The sequence below is a fragment of the Erithacus rubecula genome, assembly GCF_903797595.1.
Source record: "Erithacus rubecula genome assembly, chromosome: 16".
NCBI lineage: Eukaryota > Metazoa > Chordata > Aves > Passeriformes > Muscicapidae > Erithacus > Erithacus rubecula.
Window position 1 is genome coordinate 57,997 of NC_136668.1, and position 22,584 is coordinate 80,580.

Here is a 22,584-nt window from a genome sequence, read left to right on the forward strand (position 1 = left end):
CTCGACTGCTGAGTCTCTTTAGGGAGCCAGCTCTGAACCACAGCCTGCTGCCCTCCACGTGCCTGTTTACATCTGGATAGGTGCTGCTTGTCGCCAGCAAATCCGGTCCTTTCTACCAAATACAAAGTGAAACCATATATTTCATAGCTTAACAAAGACAAGACCCCACTTAGACACCACCTCCAGCTTCATCAACATTGGGTTATTCAACTTCCCACCTATTACATGAATCAATCTTCAACTAAAGGGCAGTTCATGGCTCTCTTCTGGCATCCAGAATGAGGTCTATTAATATTGAGCAGCACTCAAAAACTTCTTAGAGCAGGAACTGCCTCACAAATTACACTGGAATAATGTAAGCTCTTGTGGCAGGTACAGCAATAACAAAATGTTTTAGTTACCTGAACAGAAAAGGATGCAAGACTCATCACTGAAGGCTAAACTGGAGCACTGCTTCAAAACAGGGCAGTGAAGGTGGAGGGTAGAAGCTTTTCTAAAAGAAACAGTGCCTAACAATGGGACAGACTGAGGAAATTAATTCCAAATTTTTTGAGAAAACCATAAAACTCACTTTTTTTTTTTTTTTTTAAAGGTTAAATACAGTAAAGTTAAATAGTGTTGGGAAACCCACCACCACATCCCTCCCCCTCCAAAAACAAAACAAAACACCAAAACCTCCCATCAAACACAAAATAAAACCCAAAACAAAACCCAAAACAAAACCCAAAACACTTTTTGAGATTATTCTTGCTTTATACCACAATTGTTTGCTTTTACTGAAAAACACTAGGTGGAACACTCCTACTGTATGAGAAACACTGACAACCAAATGCACAGAAAACCAAACACAACTGAAATAACAGCATTGATACAAATAATGCATGTTGTGATGCAAAGAAAATAAAAGGAAGCACCTCTCCCCATCCCTCTTAAAAAAAAAAAAAATCAGGCATTAGAATATTTTAAGCATTCATTCTTGCTTTACACAGTATTAATTATAAGCACTCATCTTTCAGCCTGAATTTCAACAGCTTCTCAGGCTGACTGGCCTCAGCGAGATCATCAGAATCACTAAACTGTGAAAGGGACCTTAAAGCTCATCCCATTTCACCCCCTGGGATGGGAAAGGACACCTTCCACTGTCCCAGGCTGCTCCAAGCCCCAATGCCCAGCCTGGCCTTGCACGCTTCCAAGGATCCAGGGACAGCTGCAGATTTTCTGGGCACCCTGTGCCAGGGCCTCCACACCCTCCCAGTGAACAATTTCTTCCTGATATTTAATCTAAACCTGCTTTCCTTCATCCTAAGGCCATTCTCCCTGTCTGTCACGTCCTTGAGAGAAATCCCTCTACCTTAGGCAATAAGCAGAACCTACAGACCATCCCAAATAAATGTTCTAGGGGCTCCTGGAGGCATACGAGCGCTCCGGGCCCTTTACCTGGCCTATCCCCAGCGCCTTCCCCAGAAACCCCCGACTGCCCCAGCACTGTGCCCGGCCGGGACCGGCGCTCATCATCCGCACTCGCTGGGGAGCTCGGAGACCTTCCGCTCCGGGTCCACGGCGACGCTGGAGTGAGGGAGGGAGGGATGGTGGCAGTGACCATGGGGATGCGCCGGGCTGGCAGGGCCAGCACTCACTGTGCAGCAGGAGCCAGCCGCTCTCCTTGTATTCGAACGCCCGGCTCGAGGTGTTCCCACGGGCCGCCCGCAGCCGGTGCACACGAATACCGTGGGCATAAGGGCCGCGGCCGCCTGCCGCTCTCCTGTTGCTCGGTCCGGCTGCCCCCCGGCTCCAGCAACGACAGCGAGAGCTCCAGCTCCGGACACAGTGCCATTGCGTCCCGCCCGCCCGCCCGCCGAGGGAGCGGCAGCAGCTCTGACAACGCCTTCGAATCACCCGCTGAGGGAGTGGCAGAGATGCTGAGGCCCGTCCCGGATGCCCGCCCGCCGAGGCCCGCCCCGGAATCACCCCCGGACCGCCTGTGGGGCCGTTGGACATCGTCAGATCACGAACGAAAGCGAGAGGTGTGCTTATTCCAGTACACCCTTATATACGAAGCGTTTTATCAAGTGTCACCTCATTAAGAGAATGTCCTGAGTTGGCAAGGCCCCACAAGGGCCATCCGGTCCAACCCCTGGCCCTGCACAGACACCCCAACAATCTCACCTTGGGAAGCCCTGGTAGCTGTATCCAAACACTCCTGGAGCTCTGTGGGGCTCTACCCGTTTCCTGGACAGTGCCCAGCACACTCCGGGGGAAGAATTTTTCCCTGGTATCCAACGTGAACCGCTCCGGACACAGCTCCAGCCGTTCCCCAAGTCCTGTCGCTGTCCCGGAGAGCGGAGACCAGAACTGCCTCTTGGGAGGAGCTGCAGCCCTGGCAGCCTCTGACCTCAGCCTACTCCGGGCCGAACGGGCCAAGTGCCTTCGGCCTCTCCAGACCCCAGCCCTTCCCACCCGGATACATTCAGCCCAGGTGTTTTCCAGCCCAGCTGTGCTCAGGAGCACCTGGAAACAGTGCGCCGCTCTAAGAGAAGGGTTTGTGACTCAGCTGGCACTTGTCCACCCTGTCCCTTGGTTAGGGGACACCCATCTCAGTTGAAAACATGTTGAGGAATAACACGAGCGTCCAGCAAGAAGCAAGGATTGCATTTTCGGGGCCGCTCTTACATCTCTCGTGAGTCAGGCAGGAATGGGGTGCAGCTCCCTTTCTCCTCGTTAGAGCGGCCGCTTATAAGAGGCCTCTGGGGAGCGCGGTGAATAGGAGAGGGGCATGTGTCCGAGGGCATGGCAGGGCAAGCAGGTGGGTTGTAGGCTTTGTTGCTGGTAAGATTTGCTGTGTGTTGTCTGCGGTGTTTCTTTTGGCCGGTTGGTGTTAGGGTTTCTGTTAGTAATGATTTTTCCACCATCAAAAACTTCAAAAACTGTGGTTAATACAAGTGTATGTAAACATCCCTGCCCTGGGACAACTCTAGTACCAAATCTCGTAAATCAAACCAAGGAAGGGAAGAATTCCATCTAATATTGTTTGTATTGTTCTTTTGAAGTTTTTTGGATAACTGTGAGAATACTTAAAATAGGTAAATTAATGTAACTGAGGTAAGTACCTGACCATTGAATCAGCTTTTTTCTTTCTGTGTTTCTCACAATGTCCTTTTGAAATAGGGGATTTAAGGGTTAAATAGAATGAAGAGTAGAACATATGGTGTCAATTACTTAAGGAATGCACATAGGAGACCCCTGATGTATAGATCCTGCTGGGCTAGCAAAAATGAAGGGGGGTACCTCTTCGTAAAAGTGCAGAGTCTGCAAAATATCACAACCAAGAGACTACAGCGCATGTGTAGAAAGACAAGGTGAAAAGTTCAACAGCGAGGAAGACTGCTGTTCTTCATCATTTCCAGCCCACCAACTCATCTAGAGACCACCGACCCAATAAACTACGCAGCCACCATGAATATGCAGCTGATTTCCATACGGAGTGGGGAACAGGCGGGGCAGATAATCAATATGTATAGGCGTTTTAGAATATGCATGAACTTCCTAGATAAATAGAAGAGTAGAGATCATGTAAGGTACGCAGGATTTGGGAAGATGCTCTCCCCCTACGTCCAGCGCTGAATAAAATACGTACCTACTCCACAACTTTATAGGTTGTGAAGTTTATTTCCGTGCTTCACTTTACGTATGGGTCATTCCTCTCTTCATCTGGCAGATGAAAACAAGGCACAGGGAAAGGCCGATAGAACAGAGAAATTAGTTGAATTAATTTTGAATCCTAGCCTACTGTCCTCACTAAAGCACCTCATTAGGAATTCAACTGACCTAAAAATAATTCAGATTTGTGGCTTAAATAGATGCACTCTGATGTGATGATATAATGAAATAATGTACCTTCTCTGTTTTAGTACCTGTAGTGTATCAGCAACTTTTACACTCCAGAAAAATACAATTAATATAGCTGCATATTGGTTCTGTAATGGAGATTGGATTTCATAAACTTAGTCTGTGGAAAGGAGGTAGATATACTTGCAGATACCTACAAAAAGTGGTGGTTTCCTTGGAGAGTCAGGTGAGATGAAAGAACAGCAGATAGTTATAAAACATGGAAATGGTTTCCTTTGTGTATGATTTCTCTGTATGTAGTTTTGAACAACTTGCTGCTGTTTTTCAGTCAGTGCCTTAGTAATGTGTCTCTAAGGGTACTCTCCCCTGGGAAAGTTGCATTCCCTGTACTTTCACAGTTTAACTTTGGCTGCTCATATACATTGGAAAGACCTCACTGCTGAGTTTTCTGAAACTTTTGCTATAAAAGTAATATCTTCTCAACTGTTTTTGCAGCATCTGTGAAAGTACTTAAGAACATGAGTGAGAACTTCTGTAAGTATGCAAAACTGAAAAAAATCTGAGTCGGCATTGGGACATAGAATGTCAATGGTGGGAAGCAGTTTCGGCGTGTTGCCTTCAGAAGTCAAACCCTCTCACTGGCTTCTGGATACACCAAAGTTAGCTGAGATCCATGAATTCCAAGGTAGGATTGGTGTTTTGTCACCACTTTTTCTTGAAAACTCTGAATTTCTAAATAGATCACAAACATTGGAAAAAGTATCACAGAAACATAGAACTGTGTAGGAAAGGACTGTAAAGATCCAGTGCCACTCCCAGCTATGGGCAGGGACACCTTCCAGTGTCCCAGGCTGCTCCAAGCCTCAGTGTCCAACCTGGCCTTGGGCACTGCCAGGGAGGTCTTGTTTCTTAAGTGAATTAGGAACAAGAAATAACTTTTTCCCTATGTACCTCAAGATTGCAAAAACAAACCTGTGGATATATTTGCCGTTGGATTTGAAGAAAGGGTGGAGTTGAATGTGGGAAACACTGTGAACGCCAGGTGGGTGATCTGATCCATACAGTACTAGTTCAGATGATAATCACATTTTTCAAGTCATATGTTATTTAAAATTTTGCTTTTTCCAGTGCTTTTTCACTGTGTTCTTCAGTTCCTGCATCTTGTATTGCTGGGAACAGCAAATCCTGTGAAAATCTTTCCAAAAGCATGTGGTGTTGGTATGCTGTTATGTTACAGGCTGTGATCTGTATAAAGGAAGGCTTCCTTCTATACTGATAGTTTTCACTGCCATTCCATCTTGCATACCCATATTGCATGGATATATTACTGTGGAGTTGGGATTTTTCACTCCTAGCAGACTGGGTTATGGAAATACATTTTTCCCAGCGGTGGGTGATAACAGTGATAAATATGTGTATGGTCCTAGGACACTTCTAGGAACTAGGACACTAAGAACTAAGAGAACACCTGGCACCTCTAAAGTTCCATGTGTGGGTGAGACTCAGTGCACATCATCTGGGAAGAAGAGCAGGGTTTACAGGCTGAGCAGGTATCTCTGTGTCAGGGTGTGACTAAAGGGTTTGCCAATTTTAAATATTTAATTTTCTTTAGAGATAGGATTTAGGAGTAAAGACAACGCAGGCTCAAAACTTAAAAAGAAAGTACAAGAAGAAATTTATTAATAACACAAGAAAAAATTATTCAGAATAAAATTCCTAGATTATTCCCCCCTCCCTTCATTCCACATTTCTTACCAACCACATACAGAGAACACTTCAGTCAGTTATCCACTCAAATAATCATTTCAGTTCACTTAAGAGAGAAAAGGTCCTTTTTCTGCTTTAGACTTAGGGGGTGTCTTCATCTTCACAGTCTGCATCCGCTGGGGACTTACAGAGCGATGAATTTTCCTCTCATTCCCACAGTCCTTCCAGAGCCGTGTTATGGGTTACAATGCACATATGGGGTACTACTTTGAAAGGCAGGCTGCTGAAAAACAAAAATCCTCTTCATCATCTTTTCTATCAAATGTCTCTGTTCATAGTCCAGTCCCAAAACAGAGAGCTCAATTTCCTGAGGCAAGGAAAGTCTTCAACTCAAGCACCCATCCTCCCCAAGTATATTTCACAGTTTAAAGGAATTTTAGTGAAGTCACAGTCCCCTCATAGCCCCACAAAAAATGTTTTCAGCTACTTATCAGTTGCATCTTTTCAATGTCTTCACATCAGGAACTTTATCTTCGTTCTGCCAGCTTCTGTGGACTCCATGCTTTATTCCTTCTCATTAAGGGGGTTCAGGAGATCGGGACTCTTATCCAGGCATTAAGAAGTTAAAATTGTATCCAGATCATTAAGACGAAAGCATGTGGCCGGTGCCGGGGGGCCATGTGGCCACACCGAGCCAAGTCGGGGCTGGATTAAGGGCTCCCCGCAGAACCGGTGCCAGGCAGGGGTGCCGAGCCGGGCCTCCCACAGAGCCGGTGCCGCGCAGGGATGCTGGGCCAGGCCCCAGACCAAGCCCCGGCCGGAGACCCTCGCTCCTCTGGAGGCCAGAAGCTGAAAGACCCTCCAGCACTTGATCCACTGTGATTTTGAAAGCGGAATAACTTTTCATTGGTTTCCCGATCTGTCCATCACCAGATCAGCTCTCTGATTGGTGCCAGCAGTTCACAGGAGATGCTCCCAGAGACGGGAGAGTCCCTCGCACTCCCCAGCCCACCCCTTCCCCTGAGCACATGGAACCAACACACTCTGGCATGCTCCAGTTACCTATCTAACAATCAGAGCAGGAGGGACTTCTAGGATCAGGATGAATATGTGAAGACTTAAAACAATTTCCAGTGCAGGAGGAGTGAGTGTACTCTTTCTTACTGATTTAATTTAACAATGCATCATACCAACATTGAAAAACTTTTTAAGAAAAAAGTTTAGGAAGAGGAGTTTCTGCAATAACCCCCTTCCCAAAATCACAGGAAAAAGAAGTGATTTGGATTAACCTAGTTAAGCCAAGAATATTTTTGCTTCTATGGGAAGTCTTTATTCAGTCAGACATGAGAATGAGTAAGACCAAATACCCAACTGTCTCCCATGAGACCAAGCAGCTGAAACTTATAACATAAAAATTATAAATACTGGACTGTATCCTTGGAAATTCTCCAGGATCAATGATGGATCCTGGCCATCATCTCCTTTGTCTTTTCTGGCTTCCACAGCATGATGACAATAGCTGTGGGGAGAGCTGGGTAATGCGAATTCTATACCCTCACACCCATGGCAGCAGTTAGCTCTGGAATTGCTCTTCCCAACTCTAAGGTTCCCACAGAAAAATAGGGATATTCCCTTTATGCTGGAGGGGGCTGTGGGGAAGCAAGGTATCCAAGTTCAGAGCTTGATTGTTCATAGTTCAGAGATTACTCTTGAGCATTAGGTGTGTAGTTGCAAGTTACTGGATTAAACTTTCTCCTGGTGCAGATAGGTTTGGCTGTCTTTCATGTCAGTGGTGGCTGAACTCCTTGGTTGAACTTGGCTCATATGAATATATACTCAGAGAATATTATTATCTCTCATCCCCCCACACTGTGATCCTGAATGGCAAGTTAGGAAAAAATAATTTCTTATAATATAATTTTGTATATTTTTGGAGTGACGGGTAATTTGTATATAGTGTAATCAGATTTTACATGCAGAGAACTAAACTAAGCATGGGTGTGAATGAACCAACTAAATTTCTAAATGCTATAACTACTTATAAGCATGCTGAAAACCCATGTAAAAAATTACAGAGTATAGTCTATGCTCTTTTGGAGTTTATTACAGTAAAGCTTTCAGAGAAAAATGTTGTCCCCTACATCACAACCTTCCCTTAGCTTTGCAGGTTTTTGTGCTTCTGACTGACCTCCTTAGACTTCCAGAAACCTATAGAAATTTAATATACAGAAATACAGCCTGTCTATACTTACTGTCTCAGCCCATTATAAATAAAGCTCAGATAGGGGATGTAACACCTTTGTTTCTAACAGTCTTTCTCTGTCATTTACTGAAGTCATTTGGCTGCAGAATAAGCTGACTTTGTACTTTCCCACAGATAGTAAGCAATTAGAGGCCCTTTAGAATCAGTATCTTTATGTCCAAGTATTCTGTTTGGAATGTCAACGTTTAGAGGGCCTTTGGCTGCTGAAATTTCTGCTGAAAGCCTGGTTAACTCCAGCCTTCAATGAGTTAAAAGACAGAACTCTCCAACACTCTGCTAAACCTACTGCAACTTTTATGTAACCTTATGGTTACAATTATTCCCTCTGATAGATTTGTATTTTATGTTCCTTTTGGCCTGTTTTCAGACCTGTTATAGGTCTGCTGGGATTGGCTGGGATAGAGTTACGTTTCTTCGCAGTAGCTGGTATGGGCCATTATGGATTTATGCTGGAAGCCATGTTGACAAAACAGGGATTTTTCTCCTTATTGCTGCTCAGTGTTTACTCAAAGTCTTTTCTGCTCTTCACCCCACCAGCGAGCAGGCTGAGGAGGCAGGAGGAGTTGGGAGGGGACACAGCCAGAGCAGCTGATGCCAACTGACTCCAGGGATATTCCACAACATATGACATAATATACATGATACTGCATCTTATCATGCTTAGCCTATAAAGTTGAGTGAAGAAGAAGTGGAGAAGTGGGGGGGGGGGGGGGGGGGGGGGGGGTGGAACATTAGGAATAATGGCATTTTTTTCTCCAAGTCATGTAAAGTGTGATGAAGTCCTGCTGTCTTGGGGATGGATGAACCTGCCTGCCCATGGGAAGCAGCAAATTATTCCTTGTTTTGTTCTCAAGTGTGCCTGACTTTTGCTGTCTCTATTAAATTGTCTTTATGTCACCTCATGAGTTTTCTTACTTCACCCTTCTAATTCTCTCCTGTCCTGTTGGGGAGGAGCAAGCAGCTGTGTGGAGCTGAGCTGCTGGCTGGGGTTAAACTATGACATATGGGCCAAAAGAGGAAAATGGATGTCTGAGAAGAAATCTCTGTGGAAACTTAGAGCGCCAGTGTATGGAACAGCCACACAATCAAAAGCCAGTGTTCACAAAGGAGACAAAGGAGTCCTGCAACTTTATTCAAAGAAAAGCACAGAGTCTGCTGGGGAATATCCCTGTGGGGTCTCTCTCAAGGTTTGGGGGTACAGCCTCCTTTTATCCTAAATGCCCAGCCACATAGTGCCCTCTTTCTTTCTGCAGTGGCAGAGTCACTAGGAAGGTACAGCTTTTTCCAAACTGCCTACCAGATATTCCCCCTGGAACATGTACCGTCACTTTCCATCCAAAAATTGGAAGTTCAGGCTGAATTCTGCAGTGTCCTCCTGTGGACCTATTTCTTCTATTACCCTAAAGTTAACCAAGTCAAACTGTCTGGGTTCTGTAACAAACTTGCATGGCTTCAAGTTTGTAGAGACATTAAGATCCAGTTTGAAGATATTATTATATCCTTTCTCCTAAAGACCCCTGCCTATAGTGGTGTTTGTAAAGACATTAGCACCCATTTTTCCTATTACAAGGGAGGCTTAAAGTCCTGTCTGAATATTACACAGCAGTTTTCTTTTTACTGCTGTGTAAGATTTCTCAGTTTCCATGGCTTTCTTTACTAATGCTTCTAGCACTCCTTCTATTGTCCTACATTCCCCGACCCCCAATTATATCATAATGTGTATGTGTGTGTATATATATCTGCAATTCACATGCCACAAACTTTTGATAAACTATTAACCTGCTGGCTCCTTGATTTCCCTATTGATGTTTTACTGCCTTATTATAGCTTTTTTTAAATTTTCTTTTTCTTTTGAAGGATAGCTTTTTTGACTTTGAATTGGATATGTAGAAATAAAGAACAGCCTTGGACATGACTTCATTAAGGAATTATTTAGTGGTGTGCTTTCCACAAATCACCTACATCCCTTTCCCTCTCTACATCCTCACATAACTCTGTTCTTTATCTTACTGGTTCTTGATCTGTGGTGTAGGAGGTAGAAATATTATTTACATATGAAGCTGGTGCATCACTTTGTTTATTCACGTGTTTCTAACAATGTTTGGCAATATATTTAATCTGCCTCAGTTTCCTATTAACTGCAGGGTCCCTACAGATGTAATAATCTGTGATACGGTGAAGGCTCTGGGCTGTGTAGAGGTGATGGTAGCAGGAAGCCCAAGATGTTTGGATATTTAAAATTCAGCTGGACAGGATGTGAAGGCAACAGGGTCTGTGCTCCTCTGCCTGATCACCGTGTCCTGACTAGCAGTGGCCTCACAGATCACCACCGGCATCTCAAAGTCAGTATCTAAATAATCAGCTAGCTCCCTTTTGTCCTGTGGAGCACAGAAAATAAAAGCCAGACTTTTGAGAAACTTACAGAAAAATTTACCCAAAAGGTTGTGTGGAAACACAGCCCCAAGACAGAGGCTTTAGCTGCAGGAGGCTGTTGGTACGAGGCTGGCAGCAGCCACCACATCTGCCCGCCGGGGCCAAGCATCTTCATGAGCTCGCACCTGCTTTCCCATTACATTTTGTGGAATTTCTCCAAAGCTGTGGAATATCACATCTGAAAAGACCTGAAATTGAATGAGGCGACTGGGTGGAAGGGAAAGGGCAGTAAAACGTCCGATGCCTGGCAGCTCAGCTCGGGGGGTGATAGTCTCAGCCCGAACTGATGAGGGTGGTAATTTTGTCCTCAACTCGTTTTTTCCATGCCAGAGAACGTTGGGGTTTTTTGAGGTAAAGTGATACGCCGGAAAGCCTCCCTAGACAGTGTTCCACGGCTCTCTGCCGGAGGAGGAGGAGGAGGAGGAGATGAGCGATGGCGTGGGAAGGGGAGGGGCGGGAGGCGGTACGGGGTGCGCATGGGAGGCGGGGGTGAGGCGCAGGAGAGCGCTTCCAGTTGGGAGGAACAGATAGCCGTGAGTCTCACAGCAGCGTCAGCTGTTTGGCAAAGCCCTGAGTTTTGCTTCAGGAATATAAGTTTTCCTGTGAAGCGGTTTACTGCTCCCTGAGTAAAGGTATATCGCTGTTGCCCGAAGTGCAAAGCTATTTGCTGCGCCTATTCCTCCGTAAACGCGGTGCTCGGTTGTCGCCGCTCTGAGGTGATGGCTTGCTCCGGGACGGTTTGTCAGAGACAAGGCTGATCAAGTAATTTAACGGGGAGCAGCTGGGTATGAGCAGGAGCCTGAGGTAAGTCTTGTGACCGGGAAAAGCAAATCGTGCATTTGGGGGGTTCTTTAAAAACATCTGAGGCGAGGCTAGCATGAATTAAGCCTAAAGATGCTCAGCTCTGCCCAGTACTCAGATGGGGTTTGAGATGCCTCCACTTTGCTGCTGGACAGATTAAATCCTTTTTTTCAGAGTATTCCAGACACGCAGCAGTAACTGATTGAACTGGAGAAGCCTGAGCTGTGGCTGTTGCTAGGGGATAACTCCCAGTACATTACAGGGAGCGAGCACCGCACCAGCACGACGTGAAGCAGTGAGCGAAAAGTTTAATGTGGGGTTGCGTAGAGGGGTAAGCCTAAGCCCCACCGACTCCGGAAGGCGGCTGGCGCATCCCTCTCTGCTGTGCTGGGGAACCACAATCCGAGCAGCGTCTAAGCTGGTAGAATTAAAAGAAAGAGGTGGGGTTTTTTTTGTTTTTTTTTTTTTTTTTTTTTGGGTTTGTTTTTTTTTTTTTTTTTTTTTTTTTTGTGTGTGTTTTTATTTTTTTTTCTTTTTCTTTTTTATTTTCCCCGGGTGCAGTTTTGTTTTCCTACTTCTGGCAGTTTTTGTGAAGGAATACTGTGTGGCCGTGTAACTACGGTCTTGAAAAAAAAAATTAAAAAAGGTTATTTTTTGGTTTTCTCAGCCTGACGAGAGCAAAATTGACAATTCCGTTGAAATCCGCTGGGAAATAGCACCAATAAAAGGGTCTCTATTCAGCAGCTTCTTTTATTTCCAGCAGCCGGTGACTCCAGCCGTCTCTTGCTGCATTCCCTGTGCCCAGCGCGGCAGCCCGCACAGCCTGCAAACCCTCTCCCCGCCGGTGTGGCTCAGGTGTTGCTGTGCTTAGCAGCTTCTGTCAGGGCATCGCAGTTGTGTGCATTCCCGGCCAAGAGGATAGCGGGGAGAGCTGGACCTTTAACTAAAGAGATGCGCATTGCTCTACTGCAGTCCTCCCTGGTAGCTTCAGAGTAGCAAATCTCAGTGCAGAGTCTGGGACTTGGTGCATGAGAGCGGAGTTCTGTGCGCTGCACAACTAGTCGCATCAACTTTGTAAAGGACTCGCTTTTTAATTTTATTGTTATTCCTGAACTTTGTAAGAGAGAAGAGGCTTTCTATCCGTCTGAACCATGAGTGGCTGCTCAAAGAGATGCAAGCATGGGATTGTCAAATTTGCCCAGACTATTTTTAAACTCATCACGGGCACTCTCAGCAAAGGTAAGGGAAAGATTTTAGTTCATACCATTCCTCAGTTCTGTTTGCAGGGCGAGTTTTGTAGGCTTAAGGGAGGTTTCTGATAGGGTTTGTTATTTGTCTCTTCAGAGATGTTCTGGTTTAATTCTGGGAATTGACTGCTCTGAAAAAAGTTGCTGTGTGCAGTGAAGATTGGAGTTGTGCTGGAAAGCTTTATGTAATTGTTTCTACCTTGCGTTGTTTGTATCCTGTGTCTATCAATCTGCCCTGGCTGGCAACTGTAGTGAGTTATTTCAATGTGTTCAGAGATGTGTTTGTGAAAACAATTGATGTGCAGCCTAAAAAATTTAAAGACTTCCTAACCGTCAGTAACAGGTATTTCTCTGTGTCCTTTTATGCTTTACTGTCTCTGCTAATTTGAAGCATGTGTTGCTTCGAAATCTAAGTCATTGCTTACTGCACACATTTGAAATACCTTTTGCTTATCTAAGTTTTGCTTGTCACTTACATCCTTTGTGCTTTCTTATGTGAAAATGAAAGAGTACCAAACTTACTTATGCTGTCCTCTTTACTAAAATCAAACAACAAAATCAACTTTCTCTTCTTCTTTGTAGTCCAGTAGTTCCCCTGTTGGTGCCCTCAGGTAAGTTACGTTACTTTTGTTGTCCATTCCTCTCATGACATTTCTTGGCACACCTTTGGCAGCTAATTATGTGAGTATCAGTGATCTCTGTGGACACTCTTGACAACTGTAAATACTATAATAACTGCAATACTATACTTGAATGCTGCTTGCCTGTAGAAATGTGGTCAGATTAGGTGAGGGTCAGACTTCTCCAAGTTTTGTGTGTTTGGTTGGAGGCAGAGGTGATTTTGGGAATTGATGATAGGGTTTGAACTAAATTATTAGCAGAGATATTTGTAGAACACTAAAGAGTCTCTATTATGATGCAGTTTTTAAAAATACAAAGTCAAACTCTTTTTAATGTGGTCAAAGTGAAAGAGCAAAAAAAAGAAATGCATATTTTTCATGGAAGTTTAAAATTCTTGCAGGTGTGTGGCTTGGTTGGCTGTCTGGATTGCATGAATATGCTCTAGTAAGAATTTTAATGTTTAAGTGGTTTCTTAGGATAAACTAAAGCAGGCTGAGGTAACTAATAAAAACAACAAATGTAAAAGTGCCAAGAACTGTGAAGAGCAGTTTACTTTTGCAGAAACTGGCAACATTTCTTAAATCTGTCTCTGTAGAAAAGAAATGTAGTTCTTAGACAGCTTTCTCATATTAACATTACTGGCTTGCAAAAGAAATCTGCACCAGAAAAATGTCTGCTTCACGTTAAGTATACCAGGTTGGTTTCTTTTAAAATCAAGGTTGGTTTTAAATTGTGTCTGTGTGCACTTAATTCTTCTTCTTCCACTTTCCTCTGTATCATCCATATCTTGCCAAACACCAACAGAGGAAAGAATAAAGCATCATAAAAGTATGTCATACAAAAAATCTGCAGATTTTGGTTTTAATTCATGGTCAATGCCAAGATGCCCTTCTTACTATTAAAAACAAGTGAGAAAAACAAATTTCTTGTTACACTCAGAAGAAAAGGTAGTGGTGATGTTTGTAAGATCTTGCTTTCTACAGCATGTCAGTATGGTGAATTTGGTGTACTTTATTTGAACTTTTGCTCATGAGATAATGGTATACAGGATGTATGCTATTATAGTCACAAGTGATCAATGGTAAGTTTTGTGCCATCTGCTTGAACTCCACTCAAGGCAAGAGGAAACTTGTGTTGTGGCCACGTTTCCCCACATGTACATCTAGAGCAGTTCATCTAATGCAGTACTTGCAAGCAGCCCTTGTGTTTCTTGATGTAATAAATACAATAATAGAATGAGACTGCCACAGTTGCATTTGCTTTGGCAATGGGATAGATGAAAATTTAATCTGACAACAGAATAGCACTGTATGAGGAGCTAGAAATTAAAGCGAAAAATGTCCAAGACCAGTTTCTCCTGCCCCCTGCTGCCTTCAGAAATGTGCCAGTATTGCATTATCGTAGTGATTGCAGCCAATACAATTGTACACTTTTACCCATCTGTTTTCCATGCCAATGTCTCATTTCAAGCTGTTTGGATGTGATTAGAGTGTCTTCCTAGGTTTCAAAGAACTTAAAACTGATAAATTTCCTGGTTTTTTCCCCATTCAGCTTGTGTTTTGAACTGAAAGAACCTGATTCAGGAAGGAATAAATCCACACAAATTAGTTTGTTGGACAGACATCAAAGATCTGCTATAATTAGGATAAATGTTTACATATTGTTACCTATGAAAATCATAACTAGAAAGATAGCAATTAGAAAAAAAATATTGCTCAAGATTGTTGAATTTTGAAAAAAATGTCAGTGTTTATTTATTTCTATGTTAATCCCAGAGCTTATTGTTTAGTATTTCTTTTAGTAAAACTTCTGCATGTAAAGCCAAAAAATAGAAACCATTGTATATCTCTATTATTGGTTTTTTTAAACTTACAGTATATATATGCTTTTGCATATTCAAGTACTATCACCTATGTTTCTCATCCCACTCCTGCCTCATTTCTTTCATACTGTTTAATGTGAGATTTTACTTTTACTCTAAATACCGTTTACAAGGAAAATCCTCTAGTAGGTACAAGTTTCACTGTTCTTATGCTTGAGTCATTCTGTGGGGTTATTGCAATTGGAGGTACTCCACAGTTCAATTGGCATGTAATCCTCAGCTGTGCTCTATGGCTTCTGCTTGTTTTAATTATAGCCATGGTTATTTACAATAGTAAAAGGAAATTGATTGCATCTATGAAGTCCTTCCTTTTGCAGCAAGGTGTGAGGAGACTGTGGCCTCTCCCTGCATTGGGCTGTAAGGGAAGAGGCACACCTGGTACCACTGTGCAGCCTCCAGCCTGGTTGGTATGTCCTGACTTACATCTGCAACAAGTCTATGAGGCTGTAAGCCAACGATGTCATAGCTGGTGCTTCTGAAAGATGGACTAGCAAATTTTGCCAATTTTCTTCTTAGTATTTTTTTATTTGGAAAGTCTTAGTACCAGAGCAGAGATTTTTGCATCTGTGTGATCGCTTTGCATAGTGTGATGTATACATTGAAGAAAATGTGCCTGGAGAAGTGTGCCCTGTTACAGCTGGCGTGAGCAGGATAACTCCCTTGTTCTTCTTGGCTGGGATGGATGTTCACTACCTCCGGAGAAGATTGTATGAGAGGCTTCTGGAAATATTACCACATGTGATAGACAGTGGATAAGCAGAGCACTTTCACTGAAGTTGCCTTTGTGAAGATTTTGTGGGAAGTTAAGGTGTTCTTTCACATGTGCAATGATGGTACATTCTCCACAGCCTGGAAGCAAGTAGGACTGGCAAGAATGAGTTTGTAGAGGGTTTCCTATTGAGCTGAACAATTAAACAAGAAGCCTGTGAGTGTCAAGATATTGCTAATACCATTAAAAACCTAGGAGGGAAGGGCCTTGCTGAGTTACCAAAAATGAAGCTGCAATGAGAACTCTTGGATTTCTATTAATGTGCTCTAATTATTAACACAAGGAAAGCAAGATTATTTTAGGAATCAATGCCTTAAAAATATTCATTTGCAAAACCAGAAACCAGATAAGTTTCTGCAAATTAACTACCCTTTCACCTTTGTTCCAGAGCTTTCACTCTTGTAGTTGTGCTCTAAGGATGCTTGCCAAAGGCACTAGTTTCTGATTTTTTGCTTCTCCCAATTCTGTTCCACAGTGTAATTCATCTGGAACTGGTAATTTGTCTGTTTTTCATAGTTTTAATTGCCTAATTATCTGTTCTGCTGCAGTGATAAAGTCTTCAAACATTTTACTCTCCCCCCAGCCTCTCCCAGCATGAAAGAAAGTATTCTGAGTGTTTTACAGCTGTGTGGTCTGTTTTGGTGCTTTGTGAATTTAAATCACAGCTAGTCTTCTAAGATGTTATGTGAGATGGTAAGGAAAGCACATGGCTCCCCTTAGTCATACTTGGGCTCTATCTCCTCTTAAAGGAAGTTAATCTTGTGCCGTTGGAGCATGCTAGCACTACGTTAGGTTTGTCCTCATGTCTCCAGTCTCTGAAAATGCAAGGGTAGGGTAAATGTTGCTAGATGCCCAAAAGACTCAGGAAGGTTCATTACAATTCTTAAAATCGTGCCAGAGCTCCTGAAACTGTGTGACATATAAAAAGATGTTCTGATCCCCCTGTGGCAACATAGCCCCTCTTCACTTCTTGAATTAGGACTACTGCCTTCAAATTGAGGGAAGCTCTACTTCAGAAGGAACTGATGCACCAGTTCTCTCTTTATAACACTTTGGAGTGTTTTAAATGTTATTTAATAAGGCAAGTGGTTACAGAATCCATAATAATGTGCTTTTATAGAGTGGAGTTAGAGCTTGTCAGTATTTACCAAATGGCCCTGAAAGGTGAGAGTTTCTGTATATACACTGCTGTTAGACGGGGGCTGTTCCTTTGAGGGGCAGAATAACTGTTCACTTAGAGAAGAGTCTGGACCTACTGAAGCTTCTTCATTCAGTACCAAATGATCTTAACATTGTGGCTTGTATTTTGGGTGATGAGGTTTATTGAAATTTTTCTTCCCAGACATAATTCATATCGAGTGTTTGCATAGAAAAGTAAAGTTGGAGGGTAGGGGTTCTTATGTCACATATTGGCTCTTTACCAATACTTTATGGTATTGCATAATATTTTCTTTGTTTCAAATTTTTTTTCTATAAATGCCTATCAGAGGATGTGTTACACTAAAATTACAGAAATATTTTGTAACAAATGGCACTGTAGTAATGCAAAGAAAGATTAGAAATGGAAGTGAAATAAAATAATATAATGTGGAAAGAAAAATGATGAATAATGACAGGCATCAAGATTTGCTTGAAAAGTGCATTTTTATTGGTTGATTAGCCTCATCATACATTGAACAGGTACCATAGTTGTTGATCTTCTCTTTTGAAGGAGAACAAGGGAGGTGATGCAAGTTACAAGCTGAAATAATGCTAGTCACATGGTAGGAGGCTGTGGGACATGTTTGCAATGTGCATAGTTGTCCTCTCTTCGTAAAGGTAGTTTTTTAGCAGAGGGTTTCACTGGTGACTTACTAGTGCTATATCCAGAACTGAACTGTAGTAAGGTAAGTCTTGTCAAAATGCTAAGGTGTGGTTAAAAGCTATTAAAATGTACACTATTAATTCTTCAATTAATTCAATGCAATAGGGTTTTTCTGAGTTCAATTTGAATTTGTTAATGCCTTGTTACAGTCAGATTTGTTGACTGTTATTTCCTTAAATCTTTTCTTAGTCAAGAATAAAAGATCAGAGAGGCAAAACTGGACTTTATTGGGTGTAATATATAATTGTTAAAGTGTAAATTTCTACTAGTTCCTCAAAGAGTTGTCATGTGAAATGCAGACTTCTACCATTGCAGTTTTCTTTTGCATGCACCTTTTGTTCACCTGTTCTTTTTGCATGTAGTTGAATGGCATTGTGGATATTTTCCCTTGTAACTTACAGCCTGAATACCTTTCTGAAATGATTGTGCAGTGGGGAAGTCACTGAAGTGTGAAAATACCAAGAACAAGAAATTAGTACAAAATCTAATTCTGCAGAAGAGATGAATTGGAGCAGAAAGAAGAAAATAAGATCACTCTGATCCCACCTGTCTAGGGAAGGCAAGATTTCTTTCTGCCAAAGCTGCATATAAACAGAAAAGAACTCCACTGTTTTCATGGTTAAAAAGAAGTACTGAAATAGGGGCTATGGCCATTAATCTCCGATGAAAATGTAGCATTAGTTCTGCTTGATATCTTCAACCACATCCATAGTTTTAATGGAACTGGAGAGCAAATTAATATTACTTAAATAAAATGTGTCATACAGCCCACTTGTAACTTCTGCCAAAGATGATCTGTTTTCATGTCATTTGCAGTTGCATAATGAGATGTGCAGAGAGGCTGGGAAGGTGGATATCTGGGGATTGTAGTCTGTGTAAATATGCTATTACACTGAAGGATTGCTACTGGCAGTCATCAAACACAAAATACTCCATTTAGTCCTACAGATATGAATCACAAGTTTCAGTCTTAGTTGCATATTTGCTGACTCTTGGACCAGTCAGCAGAGTAGTCCTGCACCATCTGTTCATGAAGCTGTTATTAATTTTATTTTTCATTATGAAACAGAAAAGATTGTTAATCATCAAGTTTTATTGTTTAGCTTTTGAATTTTATTTTGATATTTCTTCAAATTCTTCTTGGTTGTCTTCCTCAAATGTCCATGTTTTTACTATCATAAACATATCAAGGGTAATAAATTGCTCTTCATTAATATATCAGTCAGTAAGTGAACTTGATATTACAGTACAAGAGATAATACTAAATGTGGGTAAAGTTAAAGGATTTGCCTATAAACTAAACTTTATCATCTTTTTCTACAACTGCATGATTTTAGGAGGGACTGAGAGAGGTTGGGTGTTAGGTGATGGTATTTGTAAGTAACAAGGCTCACTGTCTTACGTGAAAGAAAGGAGAGCAGTAACAGGAAGAGAATAATGGCCTTTGCAAACGAGACTTAGGCAGGATTGAAAAGCCAATATGTATTTTTGTGGGAAGATAATATTAAGAAAGCTGGCTGCTGTTTGTGGGTGTGATCCTCCTTTTATGGTAAGATAAGCACTCTATGAGACTGATACAGATGAAAGAGGGGGAACATGATAGGGTAAGACCTGAAAGGACCAAACATGTGCAAGCAGGATCTATTGGCAAGGGGATTTAAGAGATGACAATAAAAGATAATGGAAATAAAGACAACAGCCAAGGCCCATGAGTTCTGAGTGGCTTGAGGCTAATTCTTCCTTTTGTTTTCAAAAAACAGTTTATGTGACCTGTTGCTACACACAATTGCCATATGGAAAGAGCAGCCAAGCTTATTGTAATGTGGTATGGGAAAAATCAAATTTCTAGGCCAACCAACCTAACTCCCCTGAACAGATAGTTAATACAATAGATTAGGGGGAAACACCCAAATATTAGAGATGAACCAACTTTGAAATTACTTCGTTTACACCATTCCCTGTCCACCTAAACAACATTATATCCCTCCTAGTCAGCTTTGTTTTGTCAATAATTGGATGTGAAAAACCTCACAACAAACCAAAGAATCCCACGTGTGCTTTCATTAGCAGAACTTTCAGAGTAGAAATATTGAAAATAGAGGATGTGGCATTGCTTTATGAGGCTTGTTTCGAAATCTAGGTATCTGACATTTTATAATCAAAGGAAGGAAGTAATTGAAATAGCTGTTAGAAGTCTGTTAAAAATGTACTTAATTATGCTAGCCAGATCTATTACCAGCTTCGTCTGATGTTGTATTGCTCTGGTTAGGTGTTTGTAACTGGGGACCTCAAACTTATTACAGTTGCTGAGGTAATTTGACTGAAATTGGGATTAGGATCATGACAGCTCTCTATGCAACTTTATAGAATAAATGGTACTATTCAGTGTCATACAAAAATTAGTATTGTTAAATTAGGAAGGTTAGAGGTTGCTTTTCCTTCTCTTGGTGATGTCTGAGCTTTTACAACTGTTAAAAATGCTTTTATCTGATTAGTTTACTAGTGATGATTTTACTCTGATGTTTTTCTGTATTTTTCCTAACCTTGACTTGTCCCCAGCTTGTCAGGTGTACAGCATCTGGTGAGGTGTCTCAAGGTTTTATGGTTTTGGTTTGTGGTGGTTTTGGTTTTTTGGGGATTTCTTTCTTGTGTTTGCTTGGGTTGGTAGGAGTGCTTTATTTTGTTTTCTTGTTCCATGCTGGGCTTTTTTTATTTCTGTCATATTGTGGGGTTTTTTCCCCCTGAACTGTGTTGTTTCCATCATAATGAATCTATTGCTGTTACTCTGTGCAAATTTGCTTCTTAAAAGTGTTATAATACAGTTCCGCTGGGCAGAACTTGGAACGCACACTTTTCAAATGTGCAGTCATCATTGCCCAGATGGGCACCAGTCTGGTTTATGCCTCCAGCTACTTGAAAACACAGAGCAGATATAGACAAATAAATGCTATTGGTCTTCTGTACAGAATCGTTTCTCTCAGCTACAGTGAAACACATGGTAATGGTCTCATGGAAATAATTTTGTGTCTTTTAGTCACTGCGCTTTTGAATGATAAAAAAAGCTTATGTTTTTAGAAGTTGTACCTTCATTTTTCACAGTCAGGTAAATTCTTAATTTCTGCACTCATATCTCTGACTACTGCAATCAGATGTCCATGTTTGGTTTTGACATGGAACTGGGTTGAGTTGAAAAGATGGGGAGCAATAGAATTACACATTAGTTTTTGTTTCTTCTTTTTAATTAGCTTCTGTAATTGGAAACTATTTTCTGATCTTAATAGGCTTAAGTATACTGCTGTACAGTGCTGTGATTTGAGATCATGAAGTATTTTTACTGAGTCTTAAATTTCATTTTTTTTTATACTGCCTTCCTGTAAAGTCTTGATATTTTAAAGCCACATAAAATACATCTCTCAACATCGTCTGAGAGACTTTAAATGTCACTGAATGGGTGATTTGCTGCATTTCCACATAGATAAATTCTGTGCAACCAATGTAAAGAGTAGAGAGTGTTAACTTTCAGAATATAAAGTGATGGAACATGCATGTTGCTAATCTTGTTCCAAAAGAGCTACTGCAGGTTTTTATTAATAACTGTTAAAAAGTCCTGCTTTCCAGTGAAGAACCATCTGGGCATCAGACTTTTTGTAATGTTCCATTCATTGAACTTTTTGAAGAAGATGTGAGACTACAGGAGCTCCTCATTTATTAATTGTCTTTTTTCTTTTTAGGTGGCTGGGGACATGAGAGCTTAATTTATTAGGTTTCCCATGATGACAAACACAGGTTTTCCTAATGCAGACTGAATCTGGAGTCTTATAGCATACCCAGCCTGTAGCCTGTCACTAGCTGTAGCTTGCTCTAGGGGCAGGTTGTGGCTGTGCCAGCCATCCCGGTGGCCTGCTGAATTATTTCACAGCCTGTGACCTGAAATAGAATTGTAGGATAGTTCTATGGCCTATTCAAATGTCTGTTATGTGACAAAAGATATATATATTATGATTGACCTTGCCTGAAAGCTTCCCTTTTTCTTTTCCTCGAAAAAACAACAAAACAACCACCACAATGAAGACACAACTTGCTTTAAACTCACCTAAACTGTCCATTCTCAAGCTGCTCATCTACAAATACCAAGAGCAGGATTTTGTGTTTGGTTTCTTTTTGTTTAGTTTGTGGGTTTTATTGTCTTTTTAAAGGCTGTTTTAGCTGTTATTTACATTCCAGACTCTTACTTTTTGACAGACTTATGCAGTATTTTTTCCATTCATAAAATAACACATTTATGGGATTGGAGTACATAGGTAAGGGTGTTACATGACCTTTATGGTAAAGAATCTGGTTCTTGTATTTCTCTTGAAGATTTCCAGGACCTCTGTAGTGTTCATTGCTTTTTAGTCCAGGCAAAATACTTTAATGCTTTGAAGAGCAGCTCTTGGGCACAGTGTTGTGAGAGAATGTTTGGGGAAAAAAGCCCACCAATAAAACAGCTTTGTCATGCAGATGTTGTATGTTCTCTGACATAAAATGCATTTTTAGCTATTCTTCACTACTCTCTGAAGTATTTAGGATTTTTAAATATCTTTAAAGCAAACTCGATAATCATAATTTTGGAGCACTATAATGGTTTGGCTTTTTCACAGTCTGTAATTCAAGCATGTTGCTAACACTACATCTGTTTGTATTAATATCTACTGGTGAAGCATCTGTTTCAGTGTAATCTTCCTTCTTTTTGCATTTTTTTTTCTAGTTTTAGTTATATATGTTATGTATTTAAATATACTAGTGCATGTTTAAATGCCCTGGAAAAGCAACTGATGCTTTGTCTATTGAAACGACCAAACAGTTTTGTGCTTTTCTGAAACCAGTTTATCATGTGGATTCTTGGAGGTAGATGTGCCAAAGACTGGGATTTAATCACTTACATTCAGTGCCTCCCTGACCTAAGGTCAGAATGAGGTGTCACTCAACAGCCCTGGCCTGAAGCTGCAGTAGAGTTAGGAAATCAGCTGCAAGTCAGTTAAATACTTAAGGCTTCTGCTGAAGTCAGCAGTAACAGCACAGCTGACACCATTATTTCTCCTTGCTGTGTTGTAAAAGGGGTGGCTTTTCCTGAGCTGGTGCTTGGAATGCTGCAGGCTGAGCCACAGCACT

The 22,584-nt window shown here is 41.6% G+C and overlaps 1 protein-coding gene across 1 annotated transcript in view; it reads left to right on the forward strand.

Annotated features, from left to right (window-relative positions):
* The first annotated feature begins 12,172 nt into the window (after nucleotides 1-12,172).
* Nucleotides 12,173-22,584, forward strand: part of KCNIP1 (potassium voltage-gated channel interacting protein 1) — a 223,315-nt gene continuing 212,903 nt past the window's right edge. Inside the window, exon 1 of the mRNA XM_079319430.1 lies at nucleotides 12,173-12,289. Within this exon, the coding sequence (XP_079175556.1) occupies nucleotides 12,202-12,289 (88 nt within the window). The 5' untranslated portion in view covers nucleotides 12,173-12,201. The remainder of the gene's footprint in view (nucleotides 12,290-22,584) is intronic.